Below are 21556 nucleotides of genomic sequence, written 5' to 3' on the forward strand. Positions count from 1 at the left end.
TTTAAATAATATGTTAAAAATGCATATAGAATATTTGAATTTTATATGTATTATTGAAAAATATGTCAAAATAACGTGTTTTATAAATGTGAAAAGTACATATGTATGTGTATAATATATGTATGTACTTTAAAGTTTTAATAAACATATAATTTAACAAATCATTAAAACGTGTAAAAAAAGTGTTACGAAAAATTATATAAGTACTTGTACGAATTTGCTAACTAGAAATTCACCTAATACGAAATTAAGAATCATGGCATTGGTAGGTACAATAATTAGTCAAGGTTGGGACAGGAACTTACAACCTCAAGTAAGGAAGATAATGGAGAACTGAAATTGAGTCATCTCCAATCAGGAAACAACATGTTACTAACGACAGATTTTTCCATGTATTACAAACAAGTTGGCATTTACTTGTCATAGACATAAGTTAAGCAGACACTGAAAAATATATTCTTTCGCCAATTGTATAATGATACTTGGCATTTGTGAGGATGTGAAGGTAAAAAAGTATCACATCGGTGAAAGGATAAACCTTGCAAGGGCTTATAAGAGGTTGGGCTACTCCCCATATTGCCATTTGATTTTATGGTCAAACTTCAACTTCTTCATGATATGAGAGCAGGTTGGTTGCATCAGTGAGAGACAGTGTTCTAAAAATCGGCCTAGGCAGCCACCTAGGCACTGGGTGGCGGAGCCCTGACTCGATTTAGGCCAAAGCGGTTACTTAAGGCGGGGAGGATTTAGGCGGCCGCCTAGGCGCTCGCTAGGCGGCAGTCTAAGCAGCTGCAAATCACAAACTTGCTGCAACTCTCGCAACAAATCTGAAACTTAATAGCAACAAAGCCTCGACGATCTTCTACAGCTTGCTGTCTGTGAATAAATGAGAGAGAGAGAGAGAGAGAGAGAGAGAGAGAGAGAGAGAGAGAAAGAGAAGGTATTTGTCATTTAATCTAAAATGGCGCGAGCTGCAGATCCATTGATTCAGTTTGAAGCTCTGAAAAGGTCCTGGAAAGGCTAAGGAAGAAGAAGAAGCGAAAAGTTGTAATATAAAGGGTTTTTCAATTTTCAAGGGGTCAAAGAAGTGTGATGATCTGCGACTCCACCTTTGAGAATGTGAAAGAGGTGAAGTGGCACAGGGTTTTGAATTATGAAACCACCCACTACTTTTTGTCTTTTCAAAAGTCATCAAAAGTTTGAGATTTATACATATAATATATATATATATATATGGTTTTGTTGTAATTCACAGGTCATTCATTGTGGATGGCCACCTATCCCATTACCAATCCACTGTTCATCCCACCACAACTTTGTCTAAAGCCTTGTATATAAAATGGATGAGAATAAGGAAAGCAAATATACACAGATAGACATATGGCTGGTAGAGGAAGAAAGAAGAGAGGAAGAAGAGATGAGATAATAGACAGAGTTATCTTTGTAATCTTATTATTCCAGATTATAATGAAAACACCACTGCTGTCCCGAAGACGTACTCCAGTCACACTGACTGTAGAGGAATCTCGTAAATTTTGTGTCTTGTTTATTTATTCCACTGCACACACCGTCAATTTTACAACACGTTATTAGCACGAGAAGCTCTCATGTCAGTGGAAAGAATAACGCCATAAATTCGAATAAACACAAGTTGAACTTGTGGTACTAGGAACAGTTTAGATTTAAGAAGTAGCCCAAAAAAAAAAAAAAAAAAAAAAAAATCAGAGTAGAGATGGCAAGCTAGACACGGCAAACAGGGAAGAACATCTTGTCACAAAAATCCATCAACCTTTCTTTTATCACTTTTTCTTTTATTACTTTAATAGTTGATGTGATGATCTTTATCCCTGCTAGACCTGCAATCTCGTCTTTCTCTCGTGGACAAAAGAGATGGAGAGATCTTACAAACAAACAAAGGTGCATCAAAACAAGCAAAGGTATGCCCATTTTTCATCTTTCCCACTGCGCCAGAAGCGCTCCACCGAATTCTTGTTAGAATTGAAATTTACAATGACCTGTAGTTGTCATGAGATAAGAAAACTCGTACTTGACAACTAGTTTCCAGAGATCCAGAAGAATCTCATAAGACTTAGAAACCTAGATCGAGTCGTTTTCGACAGATCTCGAGAACTCCTATGAATACTCGGTTATCTGAGATGGTGGTGGCATGACTGACTCCACACAGGCCTCCCTCTCTTGTGCCTCCATTAACTCTGCTGTCATCTATGTCCTTATAAAGAGGTTCTTGCTTCACGATGTCATGTTCTTTTGGCCATGCAATAACAACGCTAGTCTCTAGTAGCTTTTTTGGATTGAATTGGTTTTGTGTGACCTCTACAACAACCCAGCTGGCCCTGGGTTTCGAGACTGGTAGAGACAGATAAAGAAAAAAAAGGGGGGGGAGGGGTTGAAGTTTATGGAATATGTATGGCACCATCTAAAAAAGTCAATAGTGCACGACACCATTTGAAAAAGAAAGAAACAAAAGGTTTTGGTTCCTAGTGCATCTACACCATCTAGATAATAAAATAAATAAAATAAAAGGAATAAAACCAAAGGTTTGTTTTGGAATGGTGCAGCATGTGAATGAATAAGAATAATAATAAAAAGTAAAGGCTTTTTGGATGGTGTTGTACCATCTGAAAAGAAAGAAGGAAAAATATATATTTATTTATGTGAATAGTGTTGGTTTAAAAGCCCTATCACAAGTTCTATTTATTTTAAAGCAATTTATTTATCACAGACGGTTTTACCGCCTACTGCTTTAAGTTTTGATTTATGTGAATGGTGCTGAATTAAAATCCTTGTCACAAACTTTATTTACTTGAATGCAATTTATCCACTATGGCTAGAATTACCGCCTATATCTTTAATTTACTTATTGTACTTCTCTTTTGTTATGATGAGTACAACAAGGACTCGAAACTCCTTGATTAGATCAGAACCTGCAGTTTCTTGATCCTCATCATATAAAAATGATTGGACTTGAAGTTCTATCATACAAAAAGATCGGGCATGAAGTCCCTTGATCCTCAAGATTAGGACATAAAGTTCCTTGATGAGTACTTAAGTTTGAAGTGCCGCAGTGCCTCAACTTAATTATAACAAAGGCCATAAGAGTTTTAGGCTACAGACCATTAAATAAGGACCAGAAGTTCCTTATGTCTATACTCAAAATGGTTTAGCAGAAGCCTTTATTAAGCGGATGAAATTGATTACCCGCTCTATGCTCATGAAAACAAAATTACCAGTTTATACATGGGTACATGCTATTTTGCATGATGCATTATTAGTTCGATTGAGACCTATTACCAACCTTTAATATTTCTCAGTACAACTCGTGTTTAGGAATCAGCCAAACATTATACATTTACGTGTTTTTGGTTGTGTTATCTATGTGCCTATTGCACTGCCACAACATACTAAAATGAGGCATCATCGCCGATTAAGCATTGATGTTGAACACCATCTATCATTCAATATTTGAAACCCTTGACTGAGAATATGTTTACCGCGCGGCTTGCAGACTAGGATTTTGATAAGACAACTTTCCCGCCATTAGGAGAAGAAAATAACATTGTTCCAGAAGAATGATGAGAAAATATCATTCCAGAAGAACAAAAAGAAATTGTCTTATTTTGATTCATGAAGCAATCAATATAAAAACGAAGTGAGAATAATTGAATGATGCAACGATATGCAAATCAAATGCCAGATGCATTTAATGATGCAACGAAAGTAATAAAATCACATATACTTATTGCAAATGTGCATACATGAATTGATGTTCTTGTTGGACAAAATAATGTGGTAACAAATTTGTTACATGCCTAAAGCGTGGCAAACCCTTAAATTCAAAAGGTTCAGTACTTCGAAAGAAGAAGAATATGACACTGCTGAACTATGACATTCCCAAAGCATAACTGTTGCGTGTATGTAATACAAATAGCCAAAATATGTTAAACCAAATGAGGTTACATATGAGCATTTGTAATACAGTGAATTACACTCACATGATATGACACAAGGTTACTAATTGAAACTTGAAACTTGAAATTATGCTCTTATAAACAAGTTTATATGAATGGAGAATTATCTACGAAGGGCTATGAGTCTCCCACATCATATATCCATAAGTAAATCCCTCAAATATACATGGAAGCAAGTTGCTCTGTATAAATTCCAAAGGAAAATGTATCATGAAGTGTAGAAAATCCCTGAAAAATTTAGATTGCTTGAAGAAAACCGTGGAAGGGTAAAGCATAAAATATGTACTTAAATACCAATGGATGATATAAATTGCATTAGTGAGTACTATCATTATGATATTGTTGTAACATACTAAAATCTCTTGCAAAAGTCAATAATATTAGATTTAGACTCCTGAAGAGTTTAGAAAGTTTATAAAGTGCTGAGAGAGATATTGTCTCAAATTGCAGAATCAAACAATATGTCAACATGAATCTTATCCATGATGTTTATAAAGAATCATATGGATTGAAGATTATGAGTTGAATACTCAAATTATTTAGACACTAAGAATGATCATTTATCTTCGTGAAGGTAAAGATAAATTGATATTTGGTCCAGAAGTACCACATCTTAGTGAAGTATATGCTTTATTGTATTTGACACAATACATTGAATGAAATAAAGCTTATCTATTAATATCTCTGAGAAATTACATACACATGAGTTAAAACAAAAAAACAGAAGGGAACCTTCACAAAGGTTGCTCATGTGAAGTCTCAGTACTCGGAAGTACCCCAGAAGGGTAAGGCACTAGAGGTTGATTATTTGGAGCCTTAGTACTTGGTGAAACTTCAGACGGCTAAGACAATGGGTGTCTTTGGAATAAAGACTCGAACCCATGATTGTCATTTTGAGTCCGACCTTCGGATTCCAATAGCTGGTCGAGCTTTCTTTTCATGCTCGTCGAGTAATTATTTGCAATCATGTGTAACACTCTATTTTCATGCTTGAGCCCTTTAATCTCTTGTTTAAAATTTGCCACCTCAGCCATCAATGATTCAACTTGGTGAGTTCGAACAAGTAGGTGTTGGCCCATATTAGAAACAGAGCGCGCACATTGAATATTGAGAGCCAATGAGTCTTGAACGGTCGATTCATCAAACCGGTTTGAAAGGATTCTGTTATCCTTAGGAGTGAGAAGATTCCTAACTACCATTCTAGTGGTTAGATTATTCTTCATCACAGAGTCCATAACCATAAGAGGACCATTAGAAGATAAGAAGGGCAGACGCTATATATTATCCTAACGTGGCTCGTCTGAACCACTCTTAAGGCTCAAATCTAAGCAAATGTTAGATGGACAAGCCATTTTTCAGAAATGATGAAGGAAAAATGAGGTCAGATAAAATCTCAAAAGTGCAAGAAAGGAAAATTTCTACATGCAGCAGTTTTTCGAGCATACATTTTGAGCACAATTAATGCCTCTATAAAAGAAGAAGCAACATGGCCACTTGTTCAAAAATCGAAAAGACACAGTTCTCCGAATTTCAAAAGCCAGATTTTCAGGATAAAGTTCGTCAACATTTCTTAGACACAATCTCAGCTTTTGGATATCACATGCAAATTTGTCAAAGATCTCTGATAAAATTGAAAACGCGTGAATCTTACTGTTCTAATTACACCACAGTTGCTGACAAGAGTAAAGGCACAACACCATTACCTGTTATTGGGAAATCCCTATATATGTCGACCTCTATCTTCCATAACAAGGCAAACCTACAAAAATATCTAACTCTTCTTCCTTTCCGAGAATGCATCTTCAACAAAGCATCTCGAAATACTCAGTTTTCTTCCTCTCTGAGAATACCTCTTCAAATAAGTCATTCCAGAGTAAGAATATCTCATATCATCAGGGATGGGAGCAAAAGTATCTCATATCATGCAATCTCCCTGTCATTTTCTTTGTCATTATTCTCACCTGGAGGACTAAGAAGAAAGAAAGCAATCAGTCGGAACTTGAAATCAAATTTCTAGTTAGGAACTGATTGCCTGGAAACTTTCCTGATTGTTTACCTAGCATGGCTCGGGTGGCACTGTTATAGGGTAGTGTGCGAACCAAAATGCCCCTAAAGTTAGTCTTCAGCCATTACTTTTTGTCTTTTTTGTACAGTAAAATCCCGAATTTGCCCTTTCAATTCACCCGTTCCTCCATTTGTGGAGTCTTTCTTTTAGTCTTTTCTTAATTCTTTAAACCCATGTATAGCTAGTAGGAAGACAAAAAAAATGTGATTAAAACCGGGCCACGTGGTTTGTGGCACAACAAACAATAAAAATTTATAACTTCTTAATTTTTTAAACCCATGTATAGCTGGTGGGAAGACAAAAAAAATGTGATTAAAACCAGGCCGCATGGTTTGTGGCACAACAAACAATAAAAATTTATACCTTCTTAATTTTTTAAACCCATGTATAGCTGGTGGGAAGACCAAAAAAATATTAAAAAAATGTGATACACAGTGAATTTAGGAGGCAGATTGTCTGCCATCCTATTTGGGTGCCATTCCCATCCCCTTCTATTTGTGCGATCACGGTTAAGTCACATCAATATTTTATATTTCTATTTTTTTTGTCTTATTATCTTTATAAAAAAATCAATATAAAATGTTGACGTGACTTAATTTTGACCGCACAAAATAGGAGGTTATGAGAATGACACTCAAACAGGAGGGCAGACAATCTGCCTTCGTGAATTTAACGGAAGGAGGCTGGAAAAGTTAGGGGAACCAGGGCCTTTCTTACCACGTGTTGGTCATCGTGAGGTTTGCTTTTTGTTCTGTTTACCATACCCATTTCTACTTTTCTATTGTTCCGTATCCAACCTCTTCTTAGCTTTTTCTTTCCGTTCACTTCTTTCTCTCCATTCTCACTTTCTGCTTATTTTCGACCCTAGCTTTTTTTCTCTTCCATGGTAGTGTTCTTCCAGTGAGTTTTGCTTTTTTTTCCAGTGTATCTGATTTAATGGATTTTGTCTTCAATTTTCTTTTCTTTTTCATTTTGGGGGTTTGATATGTGCGCTTATTTAGTTTCAGGAAACGCTCATGTCCGTCCCAATTTTGGGGATTTCATGTGCAACTTTGCAAGCCCTTTGTGTTCAAGGTTTGTATATAAAATCTACTTTTTCTTTTGGGCTTTTTGTCAAACAATATTTAAATTTTTTTGGGGTGGTCTTCTGTTTGCAGATGTGTCTTGCATTTAAATTTTGTTTTCATAACTTTGGGGGTTTTATTTCTGTGTTCGGATTCTTGGTTTGGCTCTATGATTTGCTTTTCTTTTCATTTCAGGAAATGTTTGTCTTTGTTTTTTGGAAATTTTGTATATGCGTTTGCAAACCATTGTGCTTCAGGTATATAATTTCAAGTTTTCCTTTTGGTTTTCTAATGATGAGAGTTTTGATTTTTTGTGTGTTGTAAAAGTTAAATGTGTTGGAAACTGAAATTACATAATTTGTTTTGTTTGGATTTTAAGCAGGAGTCACTCACCAAGACATTGCAGGGCACGAGGTTACAATTCGGACTCAAGATATGCAGGTATATATTGATTTGATTTATGTTGTATTGGTTGAAGCTTTGTTAACAGTTCTAGAGTTGTTAAATTTGTCCACCATATATATTTACCAAATTATGTCTCAATGTTGTTGTTGCTGTTACTCGGTCATGGGGTTTCTTAAGGTAAACTGTTATCAAGTTCGAATTTTCTAATTTTCTTTCTACAAATTATTTTTTGTTTTAGGAACTGCAATTGTCTAATTGGATAAGAAAACTAGAAAAATATGTTCGATTAGAAAAAATAATTTTAATCATATCTTTAATTTATTTCTGGATTATATCTTGGTATCATGTTGAGTGTTAGTCTTATCTTTAAACTTTATGCTGCTGAGTTTGTTTAAACTTTAATTGTAATTGTAGGTTGATTTGGACCTGGGCAACTATGAACGCTTCCTAGATGTGACTCTTAATAGGGATAACAACATTACCACTGGCAAGATATATCAGGTGCTTCTAACTCGATTTTGACTTCCTTTGCGGTGTGTTTCATTTCCTAATTTTGACTTCGAACTTGATCTTACTTATAGTTTTTAGTTTTTGAAAAAGATGTAAATGTAATAACTGAGGTTTTTAATAGGGAGGGAGACATCATCAGTTGCTGGAATCATTAACCCCGGTTCAGAGGGATTTCAGAAGCTATATTTCGGTCAAGAGGAAATCGCCATAGTGGCCAGTGCACTCAAAGTAAGTCGTCATTCTCTCATCCTCTTCTTAGATTTCATCTTTCATGGCTGCAAGCCACCTTTTGTATAGTTATGTATATGCATGTATGCTTGGTTAATCTTACTTTTCCATATCCAATATATTCAAATCATGTTATTAGTCGGATTACCATTCTTGATCTGTTGTTTCGAGATTGTCTGACCTTTGGATTGATAACTGTTGCAGCATTGAAGCATCATGCGCCGCACATCCTACTGCTGATGTCTTAATCAACTTTGCTTCATACAGAAGGCCGGTGATTATTCTATGAGTAGTGTTTTGGAGTGCAAAACTTATATGGTTGTACCTAACGATGAATGTATGTTGACATATCTGCAGTGCTGCTACTTCTTCCATAGCTGCTCTCAAGCAACCAACCATTAGAGTTGTGGCAATCATTGCTGAAGGTATACCTGAGTCAGACACTAAGCAATTGATTGCATATGCATTGGCAAACAACAAGGTTACACGATTAACACAAAGTCATCTTAATTTCACTAACCTGGGAAAATGAACTGGCGATACTAACTCTAATTATCGTATCTTTTGCAGGTTGTCATTGGCCCAGCTGTTGTTGGAGGAATTTAAGCTAGAGCTTTTAAGATTGGTGACACTACTGGAACAATTGATAACATTATTCACTACAAGCTATACAGGCCTAGATCTGTTGGTTTTGTCTCCAAATTTGTATGTAGCTAATCCAATATCTTGAACTTCAGATAATTTGGTTATTCATAAGACTTTCATGATGTATATACCGTAAACATTTAGCGTATTAGAATTGAGTTCATTCATTTTTGTCCTCTGCCCTTACGTTGGCAAGCCTGTCCAGGTGATGGTACAAAATCACAATGTTCATATGTCCTGCCTTTTCTTTTTTGCTTCACTTGCTTGAACGCTGATGACTGCCTTTCTTCCGTGATTTGAGTCGATTTAGGTGGTTCAACACATAATTGATGTCATTAAGACATGGGTGGAATATGTTTTAGTCATTTCCATCAATAGAAAAGAGGGCCCTACAAATGTTTATGCAGATCATTGGGAGCTTAATTTATTCGTATTTTTGTAGAAATAGAAATAATTATAAATGAAACCTTCTTATTAGGCATGACCTTTCTTTTGATGTTTGTTTGATTTTCTTTTGTTGGTTGTGTTTTGCAACTCATAAGAACAGTAAACAAGTGAAAGGTATAAGCTCTCCATAATAAGATAGTCTTTTATTCATTTTAAAAATCATCCATATGGTAGTTGGTAGATTTTTTCTATTTGAGATTTCTTATTGTTGTGGTAGAGTTATGTTGAGATTTCTTTTGCTATTTGATTTTTTGCTATACATTCTTTACATACAATTTAATATGTCCATTTATGCTCTTGAAATTTGATAAAATATATATTTTGGTTCTACATCTTTGTAACAAAATGGACAACCTCCCGTGATTTGCAAGCTTTTAAACCACCAAAAAAGATAAGGGTCTATGTGTGTAAAGTGTGGAGAAGTTAAGGCAGGTGAATTTCCAACTCATGTTTGTACAAGCTGTTATAATTTGAACAAGTAACAACTATATATTTTATGCAAATACTTGGCACATATTTTATAAATTCTACACACAATTCTTGCAACATATTTGTTCCCTTATGTAACATTTATATACAATACTTGCAATATATTTGATAATCTCGCAGCAACATGCGGGCAAACTTTCTAGTAATATCTATACACTATAGTTTTTATTTTTTATTTTTTTTATTTTTTATTTTTTATTTTTTTGCACACTTTTTGAATTTTGTCTCTTAATTTTTTATTTTATTTTATTCAAATGCCAAAAACATGCATGGATGTGCATGGAAAAAGAAAAATTATTTTCCTTAAAGAAATCATGATCCACTATGAGTAAGGAGTAATCAAATAATTTATCTCGGTAAACACAGATGTTTTGTGTTAATTTTTGTTTTGGGAATTGAACACAAAAACCTACACGTCAGTTGGACGAATTCTCATAAGTATCAAGTAAATTAACAAATAACAAAAGGTGTTGCATTTAAAATTTCTTTTTTCTTCAAACAATATGGGATTGAAGAGAGAATGTTAACATCCATTTTCAAAAGTGGGATACTAATCAAGCATGATCATGGCATAAAAGAAAAATCTAGCGAAATCAAAACTCAATCACACGTAGCGGCTCACTTCTAGGATAGAGACTTGCATAAATAAAAGGGGGCACTGCCACTTTAGTGCTGCAAACCAATTACACATCGTCATATGTTTTAATTTTCCGCTTTTCGACCCATGATTGATTTACGATTCTAGGGTGCCAGTTTCTCCATTTCATGTAAGTCATGAGATGCAGCCAAATGCATCATTTTGAGACACAACCCCTTGAAAATTCTTATTCGAACCCCACCTTCGTACTTAAGTGGCATTGAAAACTTTCCCCAAACAACCTATTTTGTTTCAAACAACCATCCATCCTGTCCTTTACCTCGCCGGAGAACCAAAACCTTCATCGCATTTTACTTTCACAATTTCATCACCTCAAAGTTACCGACATAGGGAAGAAACGGCCCGGCACCATGGTAGGATCTTGCTGAAGACGACAAGAGAACCAATAAATGATTAAACTTCTTGTATATCTACAATTTTTTTTGACCTAGATTTATGCTGCCTCATAAATCCAATACAGAATTACGACAAATCGGGCAGGTTAGGCTCTTCTTCAACCAAGTGTTCATACAATTGGCATGGAACGTATGATTGCATGAGGGAAAAACTTGACACAATTGGTCGTTCTCAAAATCCTCCATGCAAATAACACAGTCCTTGCAATTAATTTCAGTTTCTTGGCTTCCATAAGCTATAGGTGGTGGCATTTTGCTCTCCAAAACTTGTTCCCTTACTTGCTGCTGCCTTTCGTCTCTTCTTTCCTCCAAAACCTCAACAATCGAGTCCAAAATTTCCAAAACCCTTAAATTATGAAGGACAGCTGCTTGATAAAATGTAGCTTGGTCATTCCATGCTGCACCGTTGTTTGGGCGAGATAATTGTTGTTGATCCTCGGCTTCGGGATCAGGATTACTTCTCCTCTCGTAAAAGGGCGTCCAAACAAACTCACAGATGACGTAAAGGAGGGCAATGACGATCAACAAAAGCATGATGGAGAATGCTATGATGCAGACATATACGAAAATTATCGTGCTGATGAAAGAAAGAAGAGAAAAAACAGGAGGTGGGGTGACGACCTTCATGGCTTCAAACATGTTCATGGTGATGAAGAATGAGATTGCTAGTGTTTGCTCGATCTATGATCAAAGAAGGATTGGGAATCTAACACGGATGCTTTGCTTTGCTTGGTATTTGTCTATGAAGTTGTTGAACGGCAAAACTGCTAGACCTATATTCGAGATTTTGCGGTTTAAACAAACATTTTCAAGTAGAGAAAGTAGCAAGTTGTTTTGATGACATAAACATGAAACTCTGTTTCTACCCCTTTTCTGGAGTGGTTAGTTATTTTCTCTTTGTTACAGGTATAGACGTTGGAGATCGTTAAATTCGTTGTTCGGGTACGGTTAATTTCTATGTTAACTAAGAGAAAGAAAAAAACCGCGTTTTGGGAGCTTATTTTATTTTGTTAAAGGACGGTATTCTAAATTACTAAAGTCTAAGTTATAGGAAGGATGATGCAAACTTGAGTTTAGAAACTTAACAATTTTATTTACCCCAAATTGGTAGGATTAGGGCCACTCTAGCTAGTGATATTTATCATTCCCATTCACCTATCACACATTTAATTACTCTTTAATTTTTTTCTTCTTCATATAATACTAATTAAACTGGTTTATCATGTGAAAATTCAATTTACTCGTGTTAGAAATTAACACACCATGCATATACTTGTATTAACGATCTAAAGGAATACAATAATCCTAAATTGTGGAAAAAAAGAAAAAAAAAACCATTAAATATGTCTTATACTGACTGGTTCTACCATCGGGATTTTTTGTTATAAAAATCTCACACCTGCTTTATTGTTGATGTGGTAAGATGCAAGTTAGAAAATAGCATCAGTGTGGTTAGTATCACTCGCTTACCGGCCCGTTTCTCTGAAATCTTGCTATGATAATAGATTGGGTTGTTTGAATTTTCCTGTAATGAGCTCTAATCCATGACCCTTGACCTCTAGTTATGTGCTAAAAAATTATGAACAATGCTTGGCTACTCAAAGATAAGTAGGAACTTCTACTTAAAACTTTTCATGTCGAATAACAGGATTTTGTGCTTATGTTTAGAACTGTTCATATTATGAATAACTATGTAAAGATCATCTCTGCAAAAAATAAATAAATAAACAAATAAAAATAAAAATAAGGTCATTTAGTCAATCTATTGTAGCAAATACATAAATGGTTCGTAATGATTTTATCAATTTCGTTGATCTGTCTTTAAACAGTTCGATGACTAAACTACCTTGGTTTTAATTATTTTTTTGCAAATGCCATCTTTATAGAGTGATTTATAAAATGAACGATTTTAATCATAAACACGAAGTTTTATAAATCGACAATGAACAGTTTTAAGAAGGAGCTCCTACTCTTTACTAATTAAGTAGCCAAGTATTACTAAAAAATTATTTAGAAATTTCCTTTTATACACTAGGGAAATAAATAAGTCGTAGTTGAAAAAGTAAACCTAAATACACAAGTACAAGAAAACATGTATACTATTTCCTCCTAAAGGATATACCTTTTTTCATAATATAAACTCTTTATTTTTCTTATTTTTCAACACTATATTTGAGAGTTTCTGTATTTCATATTTCGTATAAATAACATGTTGGTATTTCTACTTTAAGATCAAAAGGTTTATAGTTTGTTGTGAAAGTTATAGTTCAAAACAGAGTCGTCGCATTTCCTTATTGGAGGCCTTGATTACTAATCTAAATAATTTAGATAACTGTTATTAGTATTCAAAAAATCTCACTCCTCACAAATGTATTTTTATTTCCAATTATAGAAAGTTTGACGTGCAAAATGAGATTTTTGGAGTGCCAATAAAATTTCCCTTAATTTAAATTCATTATATGATTGCAAACCAAGAATCGAATATATGAACAAAGCTCCATTTAAAACCCAAAACTAGGGTAATTGCTTGACTTAGTGTTTGTTAAAGTGGTTGCAAACTGTTAACATGCCTTAGAAAGAATGTTGGTATTTACAGTTGTTTGACAGATTCACAACATACAATTTTCAAAAATTCAAAAAATAAATAAATTTGTCATGCATCGATGATACAGTTTCGACAAACTGGGCAAGTTGGCTTGTTCATCAACCAATTATCAATGCAATTCGAATGGAAAATGTGGTTACAAAGTGAAAAATTTTGACATGAATCACCATCTGCAAAATCCTCCAAACAAATTGCACAAGCAGTACACCTTGATGATCTTATTTCACAGCTTCCATAATTCACTAATGGTGGCAGTTTCTTCAAAGCCCTAAGCCTCGGCCCTCTTCCTTCATCGAAATCCGGCATGAGTCTCTTTATCACTCCCAGCCGCTGCATATTTTGCGCTATAGCTATCCGAAAGGGACTTGAACCGATGGTGTTTATTCGAGGCCCGTAAATGATGTCTCCTCCCTCAAGGTCATGTTCTGGGATCATTTCTAGGAGCCAGGCAAGGGACACATTGAGAATGTGATTGAAAATCAAGAATAACAGAACGACTATTGAGATGCATGCAATGATCTTAGTTGGAAGCTCTGAAAATAGAGGAGGACCGGGTTCCGAAACGAAGGCTTCATAAAACATGTTGTACACGAGGACTATTGGTTGTGTGAACAAACTTTGATTGTCGATTGGGAGGTCAAGTGGGGAGGACATCGTAGAAGTTCAAATTCCGGCTTCAGATTTAGGGGAAAGTACTTTCCGTCACTGAAGCTACAGTATAATCCGTCGTCGCCCGACTTGATTAATGTTGTTGTTAAACACATTTTTTTTTTTAATTTGTAGCAGCAAAAATTATATACATGGTGCAGCAAGAGGAGTTGCACCTACATTTGTTTTGGATTCTAATTTTAGAAAATAACTTGCCTATGTAAAATAGTCCTTGCGTCCTAGGAAAAACCTGGCAGGGGCTGCCACTGTACATAATTATTTTGGTAACAAAAACTTTGTAATTTTTAGAAGAATTGAAGTTAGGCAACTACTTGAAAGTCACTTTATGAAAAAATTGTTGCACACAACAAACAGTAGAAGTTAGAGACGTTGTGAGTAAGAATTTTGGGGATGAAGTAGTTAAATTAGGTAATTAATCGTACTTGAAGAACTAAAGTCAGGTAATTTTACTTGATTGATAAGTTTATGATTCCCCCCTCTAAGTGCCACAATGGTTGAAGCAATTTAAAGATTATACCGCCAACAAAGGTTGATTGAGTTGATAATGATCAATTTTTTTGCAAAATCAAAGTCTAGGTTCAAGTTCTGTTGCCGGAAATCCCTCTTGATGAACAATTTGTAAAAACCAAAAACTAGAAAGATTATACCATCACTGCTTAGTAAATCTATCATTAATATCCTTTTTAATATATAGGTATTGCTTGATATCATTATTTGACACATGTTGATTAAAAAAAATTGTTTTTTTAATGATCTTACTTTTTGACATGTGAGGAATGGTTGTGTGCTATGCCCTACTAATTCAAAAACCAAAAACTTATGACGTGCTTAATTTGACCTCAAGATGAGGTGACAATAAATTTCTTATTTTTACTTGTCTTATATTATACAATTGATTTAAAAATTAAACAAGAACATCAAAAATAAATCAAGAATCCATTTTTGTATTTAACTTCATGTACAAGTCCTTTATTTTAAATTGGAAATAAAAGTAAATTCAGGCTACATGGAGGAGACATTTTTATGTCCGGAACTCGGATTACGGCAAAGAAAGAGGAGGGCAGGACCTAGAGACAGTGGAGTTCGGTGGGACTAAAAATGGGGCCGGCGGGAAGGGGTGCATTAGGCGTATTTTTTTGTGTATGGGCCGTATGGTCGAAGTGGTCGAAACAACAAAAGTAGGAATATCTTCTCTTCAATAACAACTGAAGCCGCCCATCTCGAGTGATTGGTGAGCCATCTTGTTTATCTTGTGTGTATTTTACTTGGTTCCCTATTTCTGGAGAAGTAAAGAGATGAACTCGAGTAGATTTTAAAGGGTATGAAGCAAAGAGAACTAGACCAAAAAAAAAAAAAAAACAGGTCTAATCAGTGTTTTAAAAGACACACCCCAAGGCTCACCTAAGCAGCTTTAGAGGCAGGGCGGGAGTGACAACACCTCTGCCCAGTGGGAGTGGGTGAAAACTCGCCGATGCATGGTTGAGGCGAGCCTAGGTGGTTGGCAATCGTTCCCAGATCCATCCGCGATCCAAATCGAAGTCAAATGCTCTGTTGTCTGGGTAAATCGAAGTCGAAGGCTCTGTCATTTGGGTTTAGGGTTGCAGGGTGTGCGACGTCTTTACGAGGAAGACGACAACGAAGAAGAAGAGGAGGGAATTTTATTTTTTTAAAGACTTGGTCCAAAACGATGTCGTCTTGGCCAAGTCTTTAAATTTTTTTTTTAATGACTTGACTCAAAACGACATCGTTTTAGCCAAGTCTGTTTTTCTTTTATTTTTAAAACATCAAGAGTCCCATGTTTCCCTGTTTTTCTTAGCGGTCCCTTATTATTTAAGGTCTTGTAAGGCTTCACCTCGCTTCTAGACGGGGTTATTCATGGAACGGCTCGTCCACGCCTTCGCCTTTTAATACATTGGGTCTAATAGATAAAAAAATTCATACGTATATCAATAAATTTATTTTGTGCTGTCGAGATTTTCCAAACAAAAAATAAAAAAGTTCAGACGGAAAAGAAAAAAATTGTATTTCTTTTGTCGCCAATTTTTCATATTTCCCGTACGTAACAGAATCATTATTTGACTAATATTCAAGTTTCTTTGTGTTGTTAGAAGAAACATGGTTACAGCTTACAAAGTATAAACCCTCACAAGTCACAAGATTCGCAAACCCCAATTCCCGTACCGCCGTATCCACCACTGTAACATGGAGGAGCCGCCGACCCAAAGCTTTCTCTACGAAACCCTACCCGCCCTCTCTCTTCCCACCCCCAACCAATCTCCGCCGCCGCCCGAGGACCTCGAACCCTACTCCGTTTTCCGCAACGAAATTACTCTCTCCACTCCCCAATGCGCTCCTGTCGACACTGCCGCCCCCGATTTCTTCTCCCTCGACGTTGCCGCCGATGAACCCGACCCAATTCGTACCTCCTCGTCTTCTGTCCGCCTAGCCGAGCCATGGCCGCCGCTTCACCAATCCGAGCCCACGACGCCGGCTCCTCAAGAGCCGAAGCTCGAGAGCGGGTGGTTTCGCGGCCATTGCAAATTCAGGAGCCCTATGCTTCAGCTTCATAAAGGTACTTTCTGCAATTTTAACTGCATGGATACATACATACATACATATGTGTACTTATACACGGAGAAGAAAGCTCATATTTTTTGTTTGGTTCTTTTACTTGTATAGAAATTCAATGTATTTCTAAGGAGAAAATTGTGTAATTGTAATCTGGTGTATATATGTAACTTCAGATTTGTGTATCTGTTTTGGATATTGCAGAGATTGTGGATTTCTGTGATTTTCTGTCTCCAACTCCAGAAGAACAAGAGGCACGCAGTGCAGCAGTAAAACGGGTCTCGGACCTTATCAAATATATATTTCCTCGGTCCAAGGTACTTTCTTTTTTCTTGTTTGGGTGCAGAAGTGCGGGTGTGTGTGATTTTAAGCACGAAAAAGTTCAGTGAATGTTGTTCAATGAATGTTGCTTTATAGGTTGAAGTTTTTGGGTCCTTCAAGACGGGGTTATATCTTCCCGCTAGTGATATTGATGTAAGTATGTTGATCTTTATGCTAGTATAAGTTAGGAACTGAAGTTTGAATTTGCATTTGAATTTTGTTATTCTTGTCTATCATGCATGCTCAAGTGTCCATATAAGTGACATATTTGGTTGATTGGTATTGCTCGTAGGCTGTCATTATGGGGTCAGGCGTCAAAACACCACAGGAAGGATTGAAGGCCCTTTCTAGGGCATTGTCACAGATGGGATTGGCAAAAAGGATACAGGTGTGCCTCAAGTTTTATTTGAAATATTATTGCGGACAAACTTCAGCTTCTGTATTTGTTCTATGTGGATTCCACAGGTGATTGGAAAGGCACGTGTACCCATTATTAAGTTTGTAGAGAAAACAAGTGGCATTGCATTCGACATAAGGTTTACTCTTCTATCTTTGGCAATATAGTTTGGTTTAATAATACTACAATGTATTGATAAGCAGTGCCTGTGATAGGTTCAGCTTAATTGACATGTTCAAATAAGTAAATTGATAATTTTATATCTTCCTTCACAGTTTTGACATAGAAGGTGGACCAAAAGCTGCTGAATTCATTCAGGTTTGTTGCATATTCTGTCATCTACTATGTATTCGAAAGAATATTGTAGTTTCTTTAATATAGATCAAAGCCTGGCTATGTGCCTTTAGACAATGTTAACCTTGTCGTTTGCAACTTTGTGCTTTGATCACTGTTTAATATGGTTTCATATGTAGTTATGGTATTTTGAACAATAGTTATATAAGAATGTTTGTAGTGAAAGAAGATTACAGAAGAGTGGCAAGCAGTAGTAAATGATAACTTGGTAAGCTGTGCAGTTAAAATTTTTATTAATTTGCTAAGTTAAACGTTGGAAAGTCAGAGAATATCAAACAATATCTTTCACCTAGTAAAAGAAAAACAGAAAAGCTATGTGAGGAATCAGTTATAGTATATAGGTTAAATATAAAGCAAGAGACTTTTACTATCTCCAGTCTCCTTTGACACTATCCTGTGGTCCCTTTTCAGGATGCAGTATCTAAGTGGCCTCCTTTGCGGCCTTTATGTTTGATTTTGAAAGTATTTTTACAACAGAGAGAGCTAAATGAGGTATGACTTTCCAGTCTAACAGATTAAGTCGTCTTTCTTTTTCTTTATTCTTTTTCCAGCGAGCTAATTCAAGATTCTGATAACACATGCAGGTATACTCTGGTGGATTAGGTTCCTACGCTCTCCTTACAATGATCATGGCAATGTTGCATGTGAGTGATTCTTAAATATGCATTTTAAGATTTGATGCGATTCTTTCTTGCATTGTATGTATCTGTAACGCATGGCTCTTGTTTGGATCTGTAAACATGCTGCTTCATTGAGTATTGCAGTGGAAGACAATGGATCAACCTAAGATTGCAAATGAGACCCAAAGAGAAATTATTGAAATTTGAATGAAATAGTGCTACACAAAATATGATCTTGTGTTTGGATGCTAGATAAGCAACCAACAACTTCTGTAATTGTGAAATTCAGATAAATAGATCAACTTCCTCATGATTAGTAAATTTTTCATCCCTGATTTATATATTAATTTATGCTACAGAGCCTCAGGGAATGTCGACCTCCGGAACAAAACTTGGGAGTTCTTTTGGTAAGTATTTCTAGATCAAGTAGAAAGAAAACTTTGGACCTTTATTATTGCTTAAAATCACAAGTCAAATAACTTGCACTTTATCCCAGCAACCAGGGTTTGTAGTAAACTGTAACCAGAATTTGGTGGACCATAGAATTCACTTCATTGTTCTAGTTCTTAACCTCGTATCACAGTATAGGATTTGTCTAAGGGATATGAAGGTCAGTGAGTTTGTTGCTTATGTTTTCGTTTATCTGTTTGTTTCTGAAATAGGTAAACTTCTTTGATTTTTATGGACGCAAATTGAACACTTCAGATGTTGGTGTATCGTGCAATGGGGCAGGCACCTTTTTCAAAAAGAGTGTAAAAGGGTATAAAATAAACAACCTTCTTGAGAAAGTGATGATATTTTTCTCTCAGATTCTTCTCTCTCTCTCTCTCTCTCTCTCTCTCTCTCTCTCTCGCTTTTTTTTTAATGTACAATTTGATTATTTCTTTTGATCAAAGTCATAGCTGACTGATGCAATTGATTGGTCCTTTCTCAGGTTCTTATCCAATGGACGACCTTTTCTTCTTGCCATTGAGGACCCCCAGGTGAGTTCGTGATTTCATTCTGAATGATTATTTTGTAGGAGACTGGAAAAATCAAAGCACTTAATTAATTATGCTATCTTCTTTCTTTGAAGTGCTGCTTGGTTTTTTCTGTTTCCAGCTAGCATGTGTATAAGTAATGCTAGTTTGACATTCCCAGGGTGGCCTCCGAATAATTGGATTAATCCCTACCCTAGTGAACTATTTGCTTGCAAGGAAGTTGATTGACATGGTCAAAAATAATGAATTTTATGTGAACCTGCTGTTTTAGTAAATTACAGTCTTTCACATCTCTGGGCCCTGTTGCAGAACAGCGTCAGGGATCAGAAAGAACTTAAATCAATAGGGATGATGATCCTTGTTTCTTTCTTCAGATATAATTGACCATTTTTTATGTTTTATTATATAGGCACCGGAGAATGACGTCGGGAAGAACTCCTTCAACTATTTTCAGGTTGCTTGAATGATTTATGATCTCTCACCCTCCAGTTTTCCGCTGGGTACCTTAATATGCATTTTATAATGTTTAATGATGTAAAGTGTCGATTTGATTGATGACCAGCTGCGGGTTAATCGATTGTTGTTCAGTAGCACTTGTCAAACAGATCTTTTGTGTGTGCATGTGCTCATGCAGTTACACAAAAGTTCGCATACATTGCTCTTTGTTGCCCATAAGGCCTCAAAGGTTCTGGAGCAGACATGTCAGTTTATAGTTAATACATGTCTGAGGTGCCTGAGTGCCATATGTTTATGGTCGCACACTTGCACTAGTGCATTTTCATTGGCTTCAAGCAGTTAGACAGTTAGCTTGCAACACTTGCAAATCCAAATCTTATAATTTACTGATCTCTCATTTACTTACTCCACCTCCCATCATTTCCTCCCTCACGTCATTTTTTATATGTGTTTCAGATTAGATCAGCTTTTTCAATGGCTTACACTACATTGACAAACCCTAAGGTCATTATGGGCCTAGGGCCAAACAGGAGCATTCTCGGTACTATAATTAGGCCTGATTCAGCGTTGGTGGAATGCAAAGGGGGGCCTGGAATGGTAACTTTCAATAGCTTGCTTCCTGGAGCAGGGGAGCCAGTTCAGCTAGAACATGATCCACAGGAGTTACTGGGCAATTGGCAATTTGATGATGGAGATGATCCCCTGCCACGGGGACATGATTCTGCTGCAGGTGACAGTGGGCAATCATCAGGAAAAAAGAGAAAAGCTTCTTTTAAAGAAAATTCCGGTAAGAAGGGCAAGGAATATGGGGAGGTGGGGAAGAAGATCAGATATGAAGAAAATGGCTCAAGGAGAGAGAGGAGCAGGCATGAGGAAAATGGATCAAGGAAAGACAAGAGAAAAAAGAAGATGAGGAGACAGAGACATTCCCAAGATGGTGCCAATAGTTTTGGTCCTTATGGTGGTGCATGGACTCGGTAGAATCCTTCTCGTGCCTGTAAGTTGCCATGTTCTTGAGGTGGCTGATTTTCTTTTCCACTGCTAGTGGAGGTCCGATGAGCTTTGCCATTCATTGACCAAAGATGCTACGCAACATGCTGCCGTTCACTCAGAATGGAAATGCAGTACTGAGTTAGGCTTCTGTTATCTGTGCTGACATTGACTGCTCATTTACATGCATAACCGGCGTGTGTTGAGCTTCCGATGAGTTACCTACCATACCCGCAATGCAGAACATTGAAATATGTTCTGCAGGGGAGACTATTCATTTTTCGATATGGTGCAGTGATCCGAGTGTAACATGTAGCCCTTTGAGTTGCCTTTTCTTTTCGCTCGGAAATGTAACAGAAACTTAATATTATGTTGTTAATTCTTACTCAATGGAAAGATAAATTTAACGCCGTTACTTCTCTTGCCGAACATGATCTCATCTTGGGTACCAAATTACCAATCCCACTGGGTGGAGAATGGTGTGAGGAAATTTTCTACTTGCTAACTTGTTCTATGCATCAACTCCCAAATTTTGGACCTTAGAGTTAATTTTTTTAGTTTTCAAAAGTTAGGTTTCAGATTTTCGGCTTTGTTAAAAAAATGAAAACTTTAAACTGAGAATTAAAATTAAAAACTAAAATAAGTCATCAAATAAACTCTAAATAATAAACATGACATTCCAAGTAAAAATCAATGTCACG

General features: G+C 36.1%; 2 protein-coding genes and 1 long non-coding RNA gene across 3 annotated transcripts; 2 read left to right on the top strand and 1 right to left on the bottom strand.

Annotated features, from left to right (window-relative positions):
* Positions 1–6916: 6916 nt before the first annotated feature.
* On the top strand, positions 6917–8294 carry LOC137715002 (uncharacterized). Its single transcript, XR_015960297.1, has 3 exons — positions 6917–7559; positions 7938–8024; positions 8155–8294. It is a non-coding gene; the product is annotated as an uncharacterized LOC137715002 (long non-coding RNA).
* Positions 8295–10943: 2649 nt separating this feature from the next.
* LOC137714542 (uncharacterized) lies at positions 10944–11540 on the bottom strand. Its single transcript, XM_068453735.2, has one exon. The coding sequence runs from the start codon at positions 11538–11540 to the stop codon at positions 10944–10946; it is 597 nt and encodes a 198-aa protein (XP_068309836.1).
* Positions 11541–16224: 4684 nt separating this feature from the next.
* Positions 16225–21270, top strand: LOC137715282 (Nucleotidyltransferase family protein). The gene is made up of 13 exons (XM_068454550.2): positions 16225–16741; positions 16942–17054; positions 17155–17211; positions 17351–17446; positions 17524–17594; positions 17731–17773; positions 18221–18301; positions 18394–18453; positions 18789–18836; positions 19092–19189; positions 19364–19412; positions 19819–19863; positions 20322–21270. Exons 1-13 carry the CDS (start codon positions 16372–16374, stop codon positions 20844–20846), a joined length of 1656 nt encoding a protein of 551 aa, XP_068310651.2. The 5' UTR covers positions 16225–16371; the 3' UTR covers positions 20847–21270.
* The last annotated feature ends 286 nt before the right edge of the window (positions 21271–21556 follow it).

This window comes from Pyrus communis, chromosome 3 (genome assembly GCF_041283825.1).
Source record: "Pyrus communis isolate YQ-2024b chromosome 3, ASM4128382v1, whole genome shotgun sequence".
Lineage (NCBI taxonomy): Eukaryota > Viridiplantae > Streptophyta > Magnoliopsida > Rosales > Rosaceae > Pyrus > Pyrus communis.

Coding starts and splice junctions, on each gene's coding strand:
- LOC137715282 (XM_068454550.2), top strand. CDS start 16,372: ATGGAGGAGCCGCCGACCCAAAGCTTTCTCTACGAAACCCTACCCGCC. Junction 16,742..16,941: donor TATGCTTCAGCTTCATAAAG/GTACTTTCTGCA, acceptor TGGATATTGCAG/AGATTGTGGATTTCTGTGAT. Junction 19,413..19,818: donor TTGCCATTGAGGACCCCCAG/GTGAGTTCGTGA, acceptor TTTATTATATAG/GCACCGGAGAATGACGTCGG.
- LOC137714542 (XM_068453735.2), bottom strand. CDS start 11,540: ATGAACATGTTTGAAGCCATGAAGGTCGTCACCCCACCTCCTGTTTTT.